Source organism: Centrocercus urophasianus, unplaced genomic scaffold (genome assembly GCF_019232065.1).
Source record: "Centrocercus urophasianus isolate 14NV4802_14NV808 unplaced genomic scaffold, USGS_Curo_1.0 seq_13, whole genome shotgun sequence".
Lineage (NCBI taxonomy): Eukaryota > Metazoa > Chordata > Aves > Galliformes > Phasianidae > Centrocercus > Centrocercus urophasianus.
Genome location: NW_024884475.1, coordinates 41,783,812 through 41,799,137, shown reverse-complemented (window position 1 = coordinate 41,799,137; position 15,326 = coordinate 41,783,812). Strand labels below are relative to the sequence as shown.

Below are 15,326 nucleotides of genomic sequence, written 5' to 3'. Positions count from 1 at the left end.
TGCTATTTAAAGATGAAGTATGTCTTTCAAGCAGAGTGCTTATATGCGTGGCTGCCTACATTTTAAATCCATTTATTTTTAATATGAAGATAAACTTAAATAACATGGGGAAATACGTATGAATAGGAGTCTGTTTTAAATTGCAAAGCATTACGGGGATATAAGTAGATGTCTGACATCTCTGAGACCTAGATATTGCTCCGTGGCAACATAGCAAGCAATGTATGTAGCACTCACTGCATCTCCAGGTCTCAGGTAGCTGAAGTTTTTCTTGGCTTTGTTACCTTAGCATTGAATTGCTCACCTTTGCATCGGAGAGGACTTAAGGGACCTGGGCAGTAGGACTTTGGAAATAACGCCCATCCCAGTAACATCACACCAAGAACGTAACCTCCTCTGCCATTGATTTGATATTGTATGATGTTCACCTCAAAGATTTAATCTAGTTATAGAACCTAGAGACCAGCTCGAGGGCTTTGCAATGCTATAACATTTATATTAGCCTTCCAGTATGGTTATCTTATAAAACAAACACAGGCAGACTTACGGAAAGCACTGGTGCCTCACCTATGCTTTCATCTGTCTTGAACTTACTCTGGCTGCCTGGTCTGGGGTCCAGTATGCCTTCAGCAGAAAAGAGGTACCTTTGGAAACAAATGTTTGAGAGAAGGATTCATGTGCCATAGCTACAGTCTTTATGTCTCACTGCAACAAATCAAAACTGTTTTAGATTACACAGATTATGGTTCATTATGAAAACAAAGGAAGCCTCTAACTGAAATCCCATCTGTTGGTTTGCATTAAGCAATTCCCTTCCTCCTCCTTGGCGTCTCTCATTCCTAGGAATTCAAAGAAGCTGTCCTGGAACGTTTTTGTCCATTCACCACCCTTAGAAAAAGGCAAGATACAAACCTTCTTTGCATGGATAAGCGCAGCAGGTATCTGCATAAAAGCTGACTGAGATATTTTTAATTTTTTTTTAAACTGAGATAATAAATTCAGTGAGTTCCATGCTGCCACATGTCCCTTTCTCTTCCTGTTTTCTTTCTCTTAAATCTTCATAAATCTTTGAAATACAAAGAGACTATTATGATTAACAAGCCGGGCTGTTGGCACAGTAGAGATCTCACCCAGTGATTTGTGAATTAGGCTCCCCCATCTTCTGCTTGAGCTGTAACGTATCTTTCAGAAAAATGCCCAGTTTATAGGGAGTTTAGCTGATAAGAAATACATTGAATACCAAAGTAAACTCTTCCATGCTAAATTACTCTGTTAAAAATATTAATTCTAACCAGAACTTATCTAGCATCACCTTCCATCTATTGTATCTTGCTTGCCTTTTTCTGCTGAAGGGCTTACTGCTATAAGGATTCTTTTGTGGACAAGTCAAACAGCCTGAGCTGCTTTGGTGTCTCACTGTAAAACTTGTTTTCTAGACACTACTCTTAAATATATATATATATATATATATATATATATATATATGTATATATATATATATATATATTAAGTTTTTTTGCAAGCCCTGTCAAACTTTCTGACAATCTTTTTGAAGTACAGACACCACAAGGTACACGTTCCAGTACTGGCCTCCTTACTACTGCATGCAGGGCAATTTCATCTTCCCACTTCTCCTTGTTATTCACCTCCTAATACTTGCAGAGATCATGTTTGCCCTTTGGAGCCGCTGCGTGGTGTTCAAATGCTTATCAATCATGAGAACAGTCTTGTTTCAGAGTGGCTGCTTGCTAGGCTGTGGTCTGACATAATGAGCACTTTTTGTATTCCTACACGGGCTTGTGTTTGTCTGTGTTAAAGCACGGTGTGCTCAAACAGTATACAGATCAATCTGCACCACCGACAAGGTCCATGTCATTACTTAGCATTTCATCAATTTTTGTGCTGACTGCAAATTTGGCAAGCTTGGAGTTTATTTTCTTTCAGATCATCAACAAGTGTGTTGAATGATATTGGAGTGATGAGGTTCTTATTGAACTTCCAGAAAAGCTTTAGTTGGGATGACGATTCTGTGTTCATATTACCTTTTCAGAAGCAAGAGCTAATGCATTTTTTTCTATGTGTGGTGAGAGCTATGTTCTGCTTTCATAACCTTGATTTCTTTAAGGGTTGCCAGCAGCAATGTGCCAGTCTCCCACATCAAGTTAAAAAACCAGCATGGGGTTCCTAAAAGTGTGTGTGTTATTTTTTTTCCTACAAACTCTTTGATATAAGGTATCTAATTCTGCAAAATGAAAAAAAATATTGGGTTTTAGTACTCACTGTTGTAGCTTTCCTAATATCAGAACGAAAAGCACTTCTTTATCACTCTTGAGTTATGAATATACCTATTTGCTTCTTTCCAAACATATATTTGAGTGAGTTATGGGACAGTCCTAGAGGGTTGATTTCATGCTTGATAACTGGCTGTGTTTGACACATGCACCTTATTATTTTAAAAATACTGCTGCTGCTTAAAATGTTTAAAAAGCACAGTTCTTCTAATCTGATTGTCCATAGGTTTGGGGAGAGTTGTTTTTTTTGTTGTTGTTCTTTTCTCATAATTGTAGGGTGGGGGACTTAGTCACCTGGAAACAGACTTCTCAATTTACTGTTCACTGTATGAATGGTTAAATTTTTATTTTTCTTCATTTTTGCTTGAAATATTTTCATCTACAGGATACTGTTCTGGATAAACCCCCCAAGTATAGATGTTACCATTCAGAACTGTGGTCGTCTTACATTCCTGGTTAAATTGGTTCATGGTTATTTGGTCATAGGCATCTTAATTATTATTATTTATCTATTTATTTTTAGTTCTCATTTGGTTTTATTCATATTCAAATAACGTTAAATGTAGGAACAGGATCCTGTATGAAATTAGCCTGAGACAGTCTCTCTATAAAATTTTCTGATCATTCTTAGCACAAAAATAGACGTCAATACCTTATTAGCTTTGTCAGTCATGATACGAAACTTCCAGCATATACTTATCTGATAGTAATGTAATGAAAAAATTAGAGAGAGATTTAGGAGGTGCTTTTCTCCACTCCTCATTTGAGCTGGGGTTATGAGCAGCACAACATGCTCTGTGCTAGCACCTTCACCCAAAAGCAAATAGAGCACATGTTCCGCTGCTTGGTGGACTGTTTTTCAGAAAGAATGAGCTCCACAGCAGACTTCCTCTGTGACTCTGGTTTTTTGCCCAGGTAGTTTCCTGTATCCCCTGCGAAACATTTTTGTAACCATACCTCTGCAGGGCATTGCTGCTGGAGGGTTTGTAAGTTGCTTTATTATGGAATAGTAAGGGGCACAGAAAAACCAAAAATAAAAAAGCCTGGTTCCATTTTCCTCGTACTCCACCAGTATACTTAGAGGGCAGTGACAGCAGAATGCTTTTCTTGAATAAGATTGCCACAAGATGATGGAAATATGCAACAATTTTATTCAGAGAAGAGGAAGAAATTTCTGGATGTTAAGTATAAATAACTCCAGAACAACAATGCTTGAAATAAGCACAGAAGGAAATAGATATTGAAGGCACAGGAAAAAGTGCTTGAAATGGATCCTTTGTTAGATAAAAATCCTCTTCTATTTAGAAAGTGTTCTTAAATGTACTGTAACATAATTACATTGTAAATTAACTAATAATCTCCCAGAAACAATTTGATGAAAACTTTTCCATGGTGTATTTTCGGCTCAGAGGGGTCCTTCAGGAAAGTCTTGACATGTACGATACACAAATATTTGGTAGCTCAGCTCCGAGATGATCGTTGTGCCTGGAAGATGCCTGCACCCCAATTTCCTGGAGTGTCCTCTGACCCTGGGCTGGAGTCCTGGGAACTCTCACCCTATAGATGACCGCATCCCAGTCTCACTTGCATCCCTTCTTCTGTCCCAGTGGCTTCATCTTATCACGGGGGTTGAAAAAGCCCGTTTTTTTCTGACGCAGTGTTTGCAGGGGCATGGACTCATTTGTAGGGATGGAATCATTCGTTGGCTATCTTGTTGAAAACTATCCTTTGCCACTAGCCCTGATATCTGTCTGGTTTTGTTGGGTAGTTACTTTACTCTTTCATTGAGAGAGAGATCAGCGAAAAATTTAATTCTTTCATCTACCTGAAAATAGAGCTCTTGAAGGATGAGAATTTGAAGTACAGTTAGTGAATATGTTTAGCGAAAAAGTCTTCCATCCATCATAGCCGGTTGCAGTGTGTTTTTCCTGAACCAAGTTAGATTTTCTTCAACCATATTTTCATTGAACGTGTAAGCATTGTGCCTTCAAGTGTAATATCTGCATCTGTTCGTTATATCTGCTGCATGGTCATCCCTTTCTGTGCTACCATAGCTCCTGTCTCTAGTCTGTATGTATTTCCTCCTCTCTTATTTTAGATTAAATGCCTTTTGTAATGCAGTCCTGCTACGGTTCAGTTATGTGCGAGTGTCTTGGCTTGTGGCAGAGCCCCGTGCTTTCCCACAGGATGTAATAAATCATTACATCCAGAGCTGTGGGGGCTTTCATAAAACAGGGTCTCACAAACTCCACGGGTTCTAACTGGCGCTGCATTGCTTCTTACTGAGCACAGTGCCTCTGACTTGATTCATGCTTGGCAGTCATGGCAGTACTGCAGGACACGCATCACCTCCTTGCCTAGGGGCTCTTGGATCTTTTGTAGAGCTGTTCATCTGGCTCTTTTGGGAGCAGTTAATCTGTTCAGAGCAGTTTGGGAGTCTACAGGTGGGCATTATTTCAGTTTTCTCTGGCTCATCTTGAGGTGAGCACACTGTGTGGACAGGTACTGTACATACACATATGTATTTATGCAGTGTTTACAGACCAATATCCACACAGGATACATTAGGGAAAAAGTGTTTAACCACGGTATTTGCTGTGAGCAGGTGGGTGCAGTAGGAAACCCTATTAACTTAGGGTTTGGTTTTGCTTCCTAGCAAGTGAACTATTTTGTGGAGATAATTTAATTCATTAGTTTTAATGTTTTGCTATCTTCCATTGAGGAAAATGTGTATCTGTGGGTAAAAAAATGTGATTTCCCTGAAAATCTGTTTTTACTTAGAATATATTTCCACCAGGAGCAAGTGTGTATGTTTCAGTTGTTTCCCCAGATTCAATTCTGCTGTTGTTCCGTGTTTGTAAGATTGATGGAAGCAGATATAGATGGCCACTATTCAGACAAATATGTACATTTCTGCAAAGTTTTTTTTTAGATGCTAGAATATTTGGGTGAAACCCTTGGTCTTTGAAAGTCAGAAGGAAGTTATGCTGCAGACTTGATTAAGTGATACTTCGAGATTGAGAGGGCCATGGAGAATGTCTTGAAAAAACCCGATTGTTAATTCTTGTTAGTGTGCCAGTAAAAAGGATCTTGGATCTCCTGCCTCTCTTACTTTCTGGGACGGAGCTAATGGATGTCATACTTTGGAAATCCCCCTCCAGCAGCTGAGGACAGGTTGCCTTTGTAGATTAGTCACAGCACTTGCTGACAAGTACCCAATAGTTTCTAAAAGCCAGCGACATTTATGGTGTGCTGAATAGGGGACCCCAAATTGCATCTTGCCATTTATGCTTCATAGTTTGCCTATTGTATATAAATCACCTGTTTATAGGAGTGTGCTTATGTATTTCTATATGCAAGCATATTTTATATACATAACATATGAAACCTATGATGAACTATGATTCTGGGAGAAGGCAAGATCTCAAAACAGTCTTAGACTTTATAAAACTTTTACAGAGTTATGGCTAGTGGAAAAGAATTCTCTGTTGCTATTTATGGCAGAGGCTCTAAGGAGCTGTGAAGTCTAAAGCATGAAGAAAAATGTCATTTATTTAACAATCTACAGTTTATCCATATTACTTGCTGGAGGTGGCTAGCCTTCAAGTTCTTGATAATTTCTTGTAAAATTAACTCTACAGGAGTCATTCATGGCCTTCTGTGATGTGAAGTAATTGTTTAACTGTTCAGTGTTTGAAACCCCAAATTTATGGGTATTTGAATGACAGTCTCTATACTCGCAGAGAAATTCTTCCCTTTAGATACCATCCCTTCTCTCCAGACAGCTCGTCAGATTTCACAAAGCTCTCCTTTCTGGGCAATACAAACTTACAAATAGATTTACTGCACTGGTAAGTAAGTCCATAAACAGCACAAAGTAATCCTCACTCTGCTGTTCATCGTTTCTTTAATAATGCAGATATTTCTACAAGAGCCTTAACGTTCCCCTTCAGAGACTATTCAGGGAACTGTAAATCAAAATTAAACTTTAACTTTGAGATGTTACTTGGTAGGAGTATATTATTTGCAGGTCAGACTGTTTCAGCAAAACCCCAAATATGTCCAATCCATCTGATTTGCCTCTGCCTTAAAAGGATTTCTGCCTGATGACTTTACTGGATCTGTTCCTGAATATGGGACTTGGTTGTTGTTTTTTTTTTTTCTTTTTTTTCTGTCGTTGCTATGGGATATAAATGAAAAGTAAGTTCTTTTGCATGCAGCCAACTTCCAGGACAGTTTTGAGAGCCTCCTTCTCCTTATCTCTATCCTGATCACTGAAAGTTGTTTACTCGTGGAATTTAATCCAAATTTAGATTATTTTAGCAAGAGTGAGAATTTCAGCTGGTATTTTAAATAGAAACAATGATAAAACATGGTGTCAAATGAACTTTGGATTTAATAGGAAGCCTGAAAATGATAAACATATCCATTTTTCTTGAGGGGGTAAGCCCTTGGTGCTCATTTATCTCACTGCCTTGAGATACCTGCCATGGTGGTTTATAAAAGTTTTTATCTCAGATTAAAAAATTAACCTTACTAATGGCTATAATAAAAAGCTACAGTGGAGTAATTTAAAATGAAGTGAATTTTGTTATTACTCAAATTCTACTGGCTTCACCGCATTAATTTGTGCTGCATTAAATTTAGAGACTTTCAAGGTTGTTTGGCAATGTCAAAGTCAAAGCTTCCCTCTTTTTTGGAGACAGTTAAGCGTCTATTGTAACAGCAGTAATTTTGAACTGAGTAAGGAGTAGATGGCCCTAATGTGGGTTATGATATGTGGATTTGCTATTTTTTTTCTTTCAAAAAAAGGGCCTGGTTACTGCTGCACAGAACTGAGAAATTCTTTTATTCAAATTATTGAGTTCTTTAGTGTCTGAATTTTTAGCAGGATGTGAAAACCTGATATTTAACCAATGTCCCTGTTGGGCTGGAGGGTGAAAGTAACATGAGAGTTGTTTATACATCTTCTGTACTTCAGTGCTGGACTTTAGGCACAAATTCTTACCCTACTATTGCACAGTTTTCTTAAACTTGAAAGTTAATTAACTCTAAGGAAGACTGTGCATTTAAAGAGCAATTTTATTGAAGTGCCTTCCTGTATGTGTCTTTTGATACAAATGAGACTATCCACTGCAAGGGAGGAGGTACTTGGGTATAGATTTTTCCCATTATGGGGCCGGAATATTAATATACTTGCATTGGGCCATCCTCTTGAAGGCAGAATATCTTTTGTCTGTTCTCAACTTGTTGTTTCTACTTTAATTAAATTCAGTTAAGTGGCATTTAACTCAGGCTGGGTCTGTGCTTCTGACCTCTGATTTGAAGGTAGGTTGTCACCTTTTTTTTGAACAGCACATTAAATTCAACCTTGCTTCCTTCCTCCTGAAATGTTTTGATTCCTTTCTATGACCTTAGCTAACCTTCGGTGAGCTGATACATTCTATAGCCTGACAGGAAACTTTTTTTTTTTTTTTTTTTTTTTTTTCAATTTGAATGCTGGTTTAATATCTTGATGATGCTGAGCTGACCTGCCTCATGAAGAGGCCCAGTGAACACCAGTTTGGGCAAAGGATCATCAGCTGAAGCACAGCGTAGTTGCCAAGTGGTGACTGTGATCTTGCTTTCCATCACCTAACCTCATTTCCTCATCATGCTTCGTAATGATGCACAGCATTGCCAGCAATTTTCCTTTCTGAACATCCATCCTTTGTTGTCTCCTCATTCCTAGCCTGCTATTGAGATGTCACCCACCTGCAAGTTCATCCACTTCACAGTTCTTTTCTCTTTGTGCTGATCTTCCGCCATTCCTCTTTGCCCAATGTGTGCAAATTTTTCATTTTTAGAACAGCTTCTGCCTGAACTAAGGTGTGGGAAAGTCAGGGGGAGAAGCAGAGTATTTACCAGTTGAGCCCAGTAGAGAGAGGAGATGAGGACAGTCAGTGACATGAAGTATGAGCAGAAGTAACCCAGGATATATCTTGTCTGGTGCTTAGCTCTCAGGCTGCTGTCCATGGGCATCCCATGGGTAGTAGAAATTCTGCCTGTCCTGGCTATTCTGACTCTTGGGGCACCTAGGAATACAGGCAGGGCTCCCGTGAAAATGAAGGGCACCTACTGGTGCCTGGGGACAAAGGCCGTTTGGGCTCAGCCAAGTTTTCATCGTGCTCCTGTCAATATCCTTGGCTGCATTGCTCTGGAAGTTGCACTCTTTGTTTTTGGCAGCCCATGTAGAAATGTTTACTACACCTTTCTCCTGTGTCCCCTCTGCATCATGGGGGAGCATGCCAAATGTAAACTTGCTGCCAAACACCTGCTGTAATTTCACTCGTATAACCTGGGAGCAAATCTCTAGCGATGCCACGTGAATGTTACAGTAAAGGTAGATTAAATAAATTATGGAACCGTGAGATATTTGACCTGAAATACCACATAGAATATATGGGGAAGGAGTTGTTTTTTGCATGTGTGTTTTTTTTTCTTGGTTTTTTTTTTTTTTTTTTAATTTGCCTGTCTTTGCTGGATTGTTCTACAATACTGCATTTTCCTTTTGTTAATTTAGTATACTGCATTCCACTGCCGAGGGTTTGCTTTTGCAGTTTGCAAGGACTGTTTGCTGGGTGGTGGGTTGGCGCTACTTCTGGTAAAGAAGCACAAAGGAAAGTCATAAACTGTTCTTGGTATCTTCTATGAAATAAGAAAGGCCCAAATAGCCTGGGGATATTTGATATGTATGTGGAAACACAGACTGAAGCTACATTCTTCACCTTCTGGGGATTATATCCAGTTCTCCCCTTCATTTCTCTAGCTGGTACTGAAGTACTTAATGGAGGATTTCAGGTAGTTTTCCCATTTTTAGAAACTGGACAGCAGTCAACAAAGAGTGGGGGGCTAAGAGTGGAGACCAGCGCTGTCAGGCTCCAGCCTTGCACAGTTGATGTCTCCAACCATTTGGCCACACTGTCTGCACTCAGTCTTCCTTTCCTCCCTAGAGAAGCTGGAAATGGATGTTGGAAGCATTTGCTGCGATGAGTTGGCACCAGCCTTTGTTGGTAGGATGCACCTTTAACCCCCTGCAGGCTGGGAGTGGAAGAAAGGCTGTCTTACCATATCCCTGTAGAAAAAATGCAGAGCTCTTTGCTGTTGAATTTGTTGTCACTGGACATAGAAAAAGTGAGAGAAAGAGAACAGTATTTCTGTGTTTGTATTCCAAGCACAAGTTTTCCAAGAACTTTAGACCAACCAGTGTTTTTAAGCTTGTCAGAATTAAACTAATATTTGTGAGCATGAAAAGATTAGAGGAATGAACACAGTATTAGTGGGAGAAATGTTTGTTGTCACTATCTCAACCTGAGTTTTTGTTTGCTACTAATATTGTTCTTGAGATCAGAGGCCAGATGTAATTTGGATTAAGGAAGAGAAGAAATAGTGAGCTGTGTTTGCATGCTGCAAATGAATGCAGTAATGCTGCTTTATGTCTTAATAGGAAAAGTGGCACCCTGATTTAGAAGAACACTTAAGAGTGTGCTTCTCTTTAGGGGGCGACAGTCATATAAGGCCTATTGACTTGAATGGGTTCAGTCTGTACACATTCCAGAGGTAGTTTTGTATGTATTTATTTCTGCGGAATCAAAATGAATGGTGGGAATATTAAGTACTGTGAAATTACAGACACAGAGGCATTTCTCCAAACCAGTGGGAAACCTTTTCCCCTGGCATGCTGTGTTTGCCTTTGGGAGCAGTAAGTCAGGTGTTTTGCTAGGCAGACCAAATCCTGCACAGTGCTTGTAAAAATAATTATCTCTACATTTTCAGCTTTTTGTTTTGCAGCACTTAAATATGCACTTAAATTTCACTCTGAAAATTCTGAGCCAGAAAAACATTTATTTGGGAAAAATGCATATAATGCCTAAGTTTTCTTTTAAATGTGCACCTACTACCATCGTGTTTCCAAATGTAACAAAGCTCAACAAGTCTCTGGCAGCCAAGGGGACTGGTAATTTAAAGGCTATTTCAGCATTTTGATTAAGCATACAGTGATAACTGCAAGCCCATGCCCTGCAGGCATGACAAGAGGCAATTATGTTCTGAGGTCAAAAGCAAGAGTGAAAGAAGCACAAGATTTTGATGAATTAATTCTCAAGCTCATGAAATTAGTAAAGACAAAGAAGTTCTAAATTGCCCAGATAAAATCCTGTGGCTCTCTGTGGCTGTTTCTTCTTCTGATCTGACTTTACCTTTTGTAAGCACTGGAGTGGAGTTTTCCAGTGAATGGCCACGCTTGCAAAGATTGAGTTGGCATATGTTTAAATGTTAAAAAGAGTGTTTTTCAAAATTTTTAGGTTCAGCTGTCCTTATTTAGACATATATCTGCACATAGGATACTGCAGAAAGGCACCTGCTTTCCAAAGTAGTGGGCAGCCGTCAGCTCTTCTTGATTTCCAGCCAACAATTAGGTCACTTATTTAGGAGATTAAATAAGGAGCTCAGTGAGAGACTGCAAAGATAGGGAGCTGCTCAAAGGAGAGAGAAGTGTATTAATGAACTAATACAATTGTGCTGTGTATTTCACAGATGGGCTTTTCTCTATCTTATTTCTTAGCAAGAAGCAAAAAATAATAATAATTTACTCCTCACAGGAAAACCAGTAAAAATGATAAAGTGAGATTATTGTATAGGGGTACAGTGTCGAAATGTGTTCATGAAGGAGATAAACAGCCAACCTCTGATGTCTTTTGGGAGTGTTTATTGCAGGTATTAGGATAGGAAAAAGCCATGTAGAGCAGCTCAACTGATGGAGGGTGGCAGGATGGAAAACACACGCCATTGCTTTCTCCTATTATAATGTTTTATACTGTTCAGTTATTTCTAATTTTTGATCCAAACAGTTTGTCCAGGGTGTCACACTTATTTTATGCCATAGGTCCAAGAAATAACTGTTGACTCCATGATACCACAGTGAAGTGTCTGTAAGTGAAAGCTGTCCTTCTGATGGCAAGTGACTGAATGACTGTGAGAACCAAAAGGGTGAATTCTAGTACAGAGTGAATCACATCCAGAAATGTTTTCATCAGTTCAGGCGTTCTATAATGGGAAATAGAATGCATGAGGGTTTTTTTTGTTTTATTTTGTTTTTGTCACAAGGCCAAGTTGATGGGGCGCTGGGCAGCCTGGTCTGGTATTAAATGTGGAGATTCGTGGCTCTGCCTGTGGCAAGGGGATTGGAGATTCATGATCCTTGAGGTCCCTCCCAACCTGGGCCATTCTGTGATTCTGTGAGATACTTCACTTGGGATTGTTATTCGTGCTTTTTCAGTAGATCAATGCCATAAAGTCTCAAGTACGTATAGAATATGCAAAATGTCCTCTCACATCTCGCGCAGAAACTTATGTAACAGCATTTATTAACCTCTGTATTTTCATATCCTCCACTGGAAGCCTGAAGTACTGCATCTTCATTATTGATAGACTTGCTGTGTGATTAGGATGTTGTCTTCATTCTCAGATAAACTTCTATTTTAATAAAACCATATTTCTAGTTGCAGCTTGTAATGTCCTATTTCCACGAAACATGAGAATTAAGATTAGCTGTGTATTTACAGGATTTCTGTTGACAAATACACCAGGTTTGGACAAGTTAATTCCCAGACAGTTAATTTCTGTGACTTTTAAGTGGGGTTTTCCTCAGACATCATGTTCAGTGTTTACCTGCCTTGATAATATAGAACAGTTATAGAAAAAATGCATAGGAATTCGCAGCAAAAATGTATTTTCTGAAGCATATGGGTCAGAGGTTTGAGTTTTGTTTTGTATAGCAACAACTGCAAAAGTAAAAACATTTTTAGCATCTATCTTTGCAGTTACTGTAGTCTGTAGACACATCCACAATCCAAACATTGAAGCAAGCGGCTGTTTTCCAACCTTTTCTTTTGCATAAAGTATAAATGACAGTTGTTCTACTGGAGAAAAGTATCCAAATTACCCAAGAAACTGACCAGAGCATAGCCCCAGACAGCTAATCTTGACTGTATAGACCTCATTTTGCCATTTTTTTGGCAATTGATGAGAGTCATCTAAGCACATGGCAGTAGGAGGGAGTGCACTTGGCTTCAGCATTCTGCCAAAAACTGCTAGAAACCACCTGTCTCCTATACTGCCAATCTGCCAGGTTTAGTACAGAAGACTCTCAAAAAATGAGCTCTCTGCAGCCCTTTCCAAAACCAACATCACATCTGAAATTTTCTGGTCAGCGATGGGCCTGTGAACACTGAAGCTAATAGAGGAAAATAAAACTTTTCCCCACTGCCATCAAGCCCAATGTTTCACATAGCAGGGGGCTGCTAAAGGTTTTTACAAACAGATCCTTTCCAGCAGACCTGAAACTTCATTGTGTTATTTGAATGTCTGACTAAAATTCCTGGGCTTTGCCAACTCTGACTTTTTGTTGGGCTTTTTTCTTTGTTCAAATCTTGTCTATACCTCCATGTCCTATTCTTTTTCTGAGCATCTCATAGCTATTTGGGAACATAAGGGCAAAGATGAGGTATTGCATCCTGAGGGCTTGTGCTTGTTCTCTTGCCCTCTTTCTGAAACAAGAGAGTCTGGTTGCATGAAGAGTTTACTGCGTTGAACAGATGTATGGTGCAATAGGAGACTAGGGCAAAACTGTTAGTCTAATCGCAGGGAAGAAGCAGATCTTACATGATACAAACCCTAAAGCTATGGTAATTGGAGAAGCTATTATTGAAGAATAAATGCATGTCTGTCTCAGGAGTTTGGCAGTTAGTCCACAACCCTAGCACATCACTGGGTTATGCCTGCAAATTTACAGAAATGGAAATGTTTCTCTGTCCTGTAATGCGTATCTAAATGAGACGATTGACAATAATAGAATGCTGTACAGAAGTTAATGTGATGTGTTGGACTGCTGCCTGCAGACAGACAGACAGAGGCAGCCTTGATGCTGCTAAGGGGTATACAGAGGAACATCAGTGTGCGCTTTTTCCATGAGGAAGTGTGGAGTGTGTGCACCATGTGGAAGTTTGATGGAAAAAGACAGCTGTGCATGGGAAGGATTTTTTCCTTTGGGAGTGTGTTGTGGAGTTTTTGTAATAGGGTTGAGGTGCAGTTGAGTTGTTTGAGGAAGTTTAGTGTTGGATGGCACCTGGGTCTGTTATAGTCAGGGTTATGCCTTCCTCTTGACTGTTCTATGGCCATTAAATACAGGCTTATATGTGATGCAGAGTTTTGTGATTGGAAGAAGCATAGTACAGGATCAAGCCAAAATAGCATATTGTCCATACAGCTGGAAACCTTTGTGGGTTTTTTATCCTCAAGGAATTAGGAAGCATAGTTGGCTTTTGTTTCTGTTTGTGGCCAATACACTAGGCTGGAAAACAAATAGTTGGCTCCTAGTGTCACTGTGGGTTTCCTGTGAGATCTTCTGAAGCCACATAACCCTTCTATGGCTCAAACAAGAGCAACAACATGTAGCTACTCCACAATAGGTATTTGGTGGGTTCTTGTATTCATGTTAGGATGTTGGTGATCTTCAGATCAAAGAGACTGCGGAGATGGGAAGTGTTATTTCTTCTTGTCATGCGAGTTTGCTTGCTAATTCTTTGGGCTTTGTTTTCAAGGTACCTCAAAGCATATTTCTTCTCTAATTAGCAACCTGTAGCCAACATTTCTTTTAAAACAAGTAAGATTTCTGAAGGCTGTTTGAATGAACTTCACAAGTGTGTGGCAGTCTCAAACGTTCAGACAGATCCAAAGCAAAGCCGAGACTGAAACTTTAATCACTGAGTTTCACACGTACTGGCATTTCCATGAAAAATATCACTTCAGGGCCCAAACTTCAGGATGGTTGCCAGAACACACAGGCCCACCACTAGCACACTGCAGACTGTGGTGAAAGGCATTAGGCATGTGTTTCCTAAGGACTAGGGGCAATGCAGATGTCATTACATGCGGTCACACTGTGCAGGTGGGATCCCGGTGCTTGGATGCCTCACTGGTGGAAAGTTTCTCCTGGCTGATCAGCTACAATACAGGGCTATAATTTTATAGATCATAGTCACCTAGCTTTTCACATGAAGAGCAGAAGTAATAACACTGTAGTTGCTATTTACCTCTATCGATAGGGGATTTCTACAGCCCTTTACAAAAGGGATCATTTGCTGTTTTAGTGATGGGAAAATCAAGCAGCTGAGTAGAGAAGCAGTTTCTCCAGGCTTTTTTTTAGCAGGCCCTATCTGAAGGATACTGAAGTAGATCTCAGTATGTGGCACATGGATAAAAACTGCTGCTAAAATCATTCTGCTTTTAATCCTCGTCTCATTGTGGAATAGTAAATATTTACTATGTTTCTGTGTTAATCCTTGCAGCTTTCAGCCGTGCCCCGGTCCCCATGGCTGTGGTCCGAAGGGAACTGTCCTGTGAGAGTTACCCCATAGAGCTTCGCTGCCCGGGAACAGATGTTATCATGATTGAAAGTGCCAACTATGGGAGGACTGATGATAAAATCTGTGACTCTGATCCTGCTCAGATGGAGAATATCCGCTGTTATCTGCCAGATGCCTATAAGATTATGACTCAAAGGTATAGTATTTAATATTCTTTGTTTGCTAGCTGTAGTTTGTTGTTGTTGTTTGTTTTTTTTTTAATCTGGTATGTACGCATCAGTTTGTTTGTATTCTGCATGAGAAAATGTAGGTACTTAGTCTCTATGTATGTGCACGGAATTACAGCTGTCATTGATAAACTGTGATTTACCAGAGTGGGCTAGGATCACACAATATAAATAACATTTGCAATAAGTTCTGCTAATCAGCTATCTTGATACCCGCTGAGTCTCAGTTTTACCTCTGAAATACCTAAATATCACTGTTCTTTATGTGAATATATAAATGAAGCCTTTCTCAAAATGCACTTTCTTTGATGCTCTGCTTATACAGAAAACCAGTAATCTCCCTTTAATGATAAATATTGTGTTTTCGCAATAACATTTTTATTTTTCAAAGTACAAAGAAAAGT

General features: G+C 39.4%; 1 protein-coding gene across 1 annotated transcript in view; it reads left to right on the top strand.

Annotated features, from left to right (window-relative positions):
• The window catches only part of ADGRL3 (adhesion G protein-coupled receptor L3), a 304,411-nt gene that overhangs the window by 34,255 nt on the left and 254,830 nt on the right, over positions 1 to 15,326 (top strand). The window contains exon 2 of the mRNA XM_042811914.1: positions 14,678 to 14,891. Coding sequence (XP_042667848.1) covers positions 14,678 to 14,891 — 214 coding nt within the window. The remainder of the gene's footprint in view (positions 1 to 14,677; positions 14,892 to 15,326) is intronic.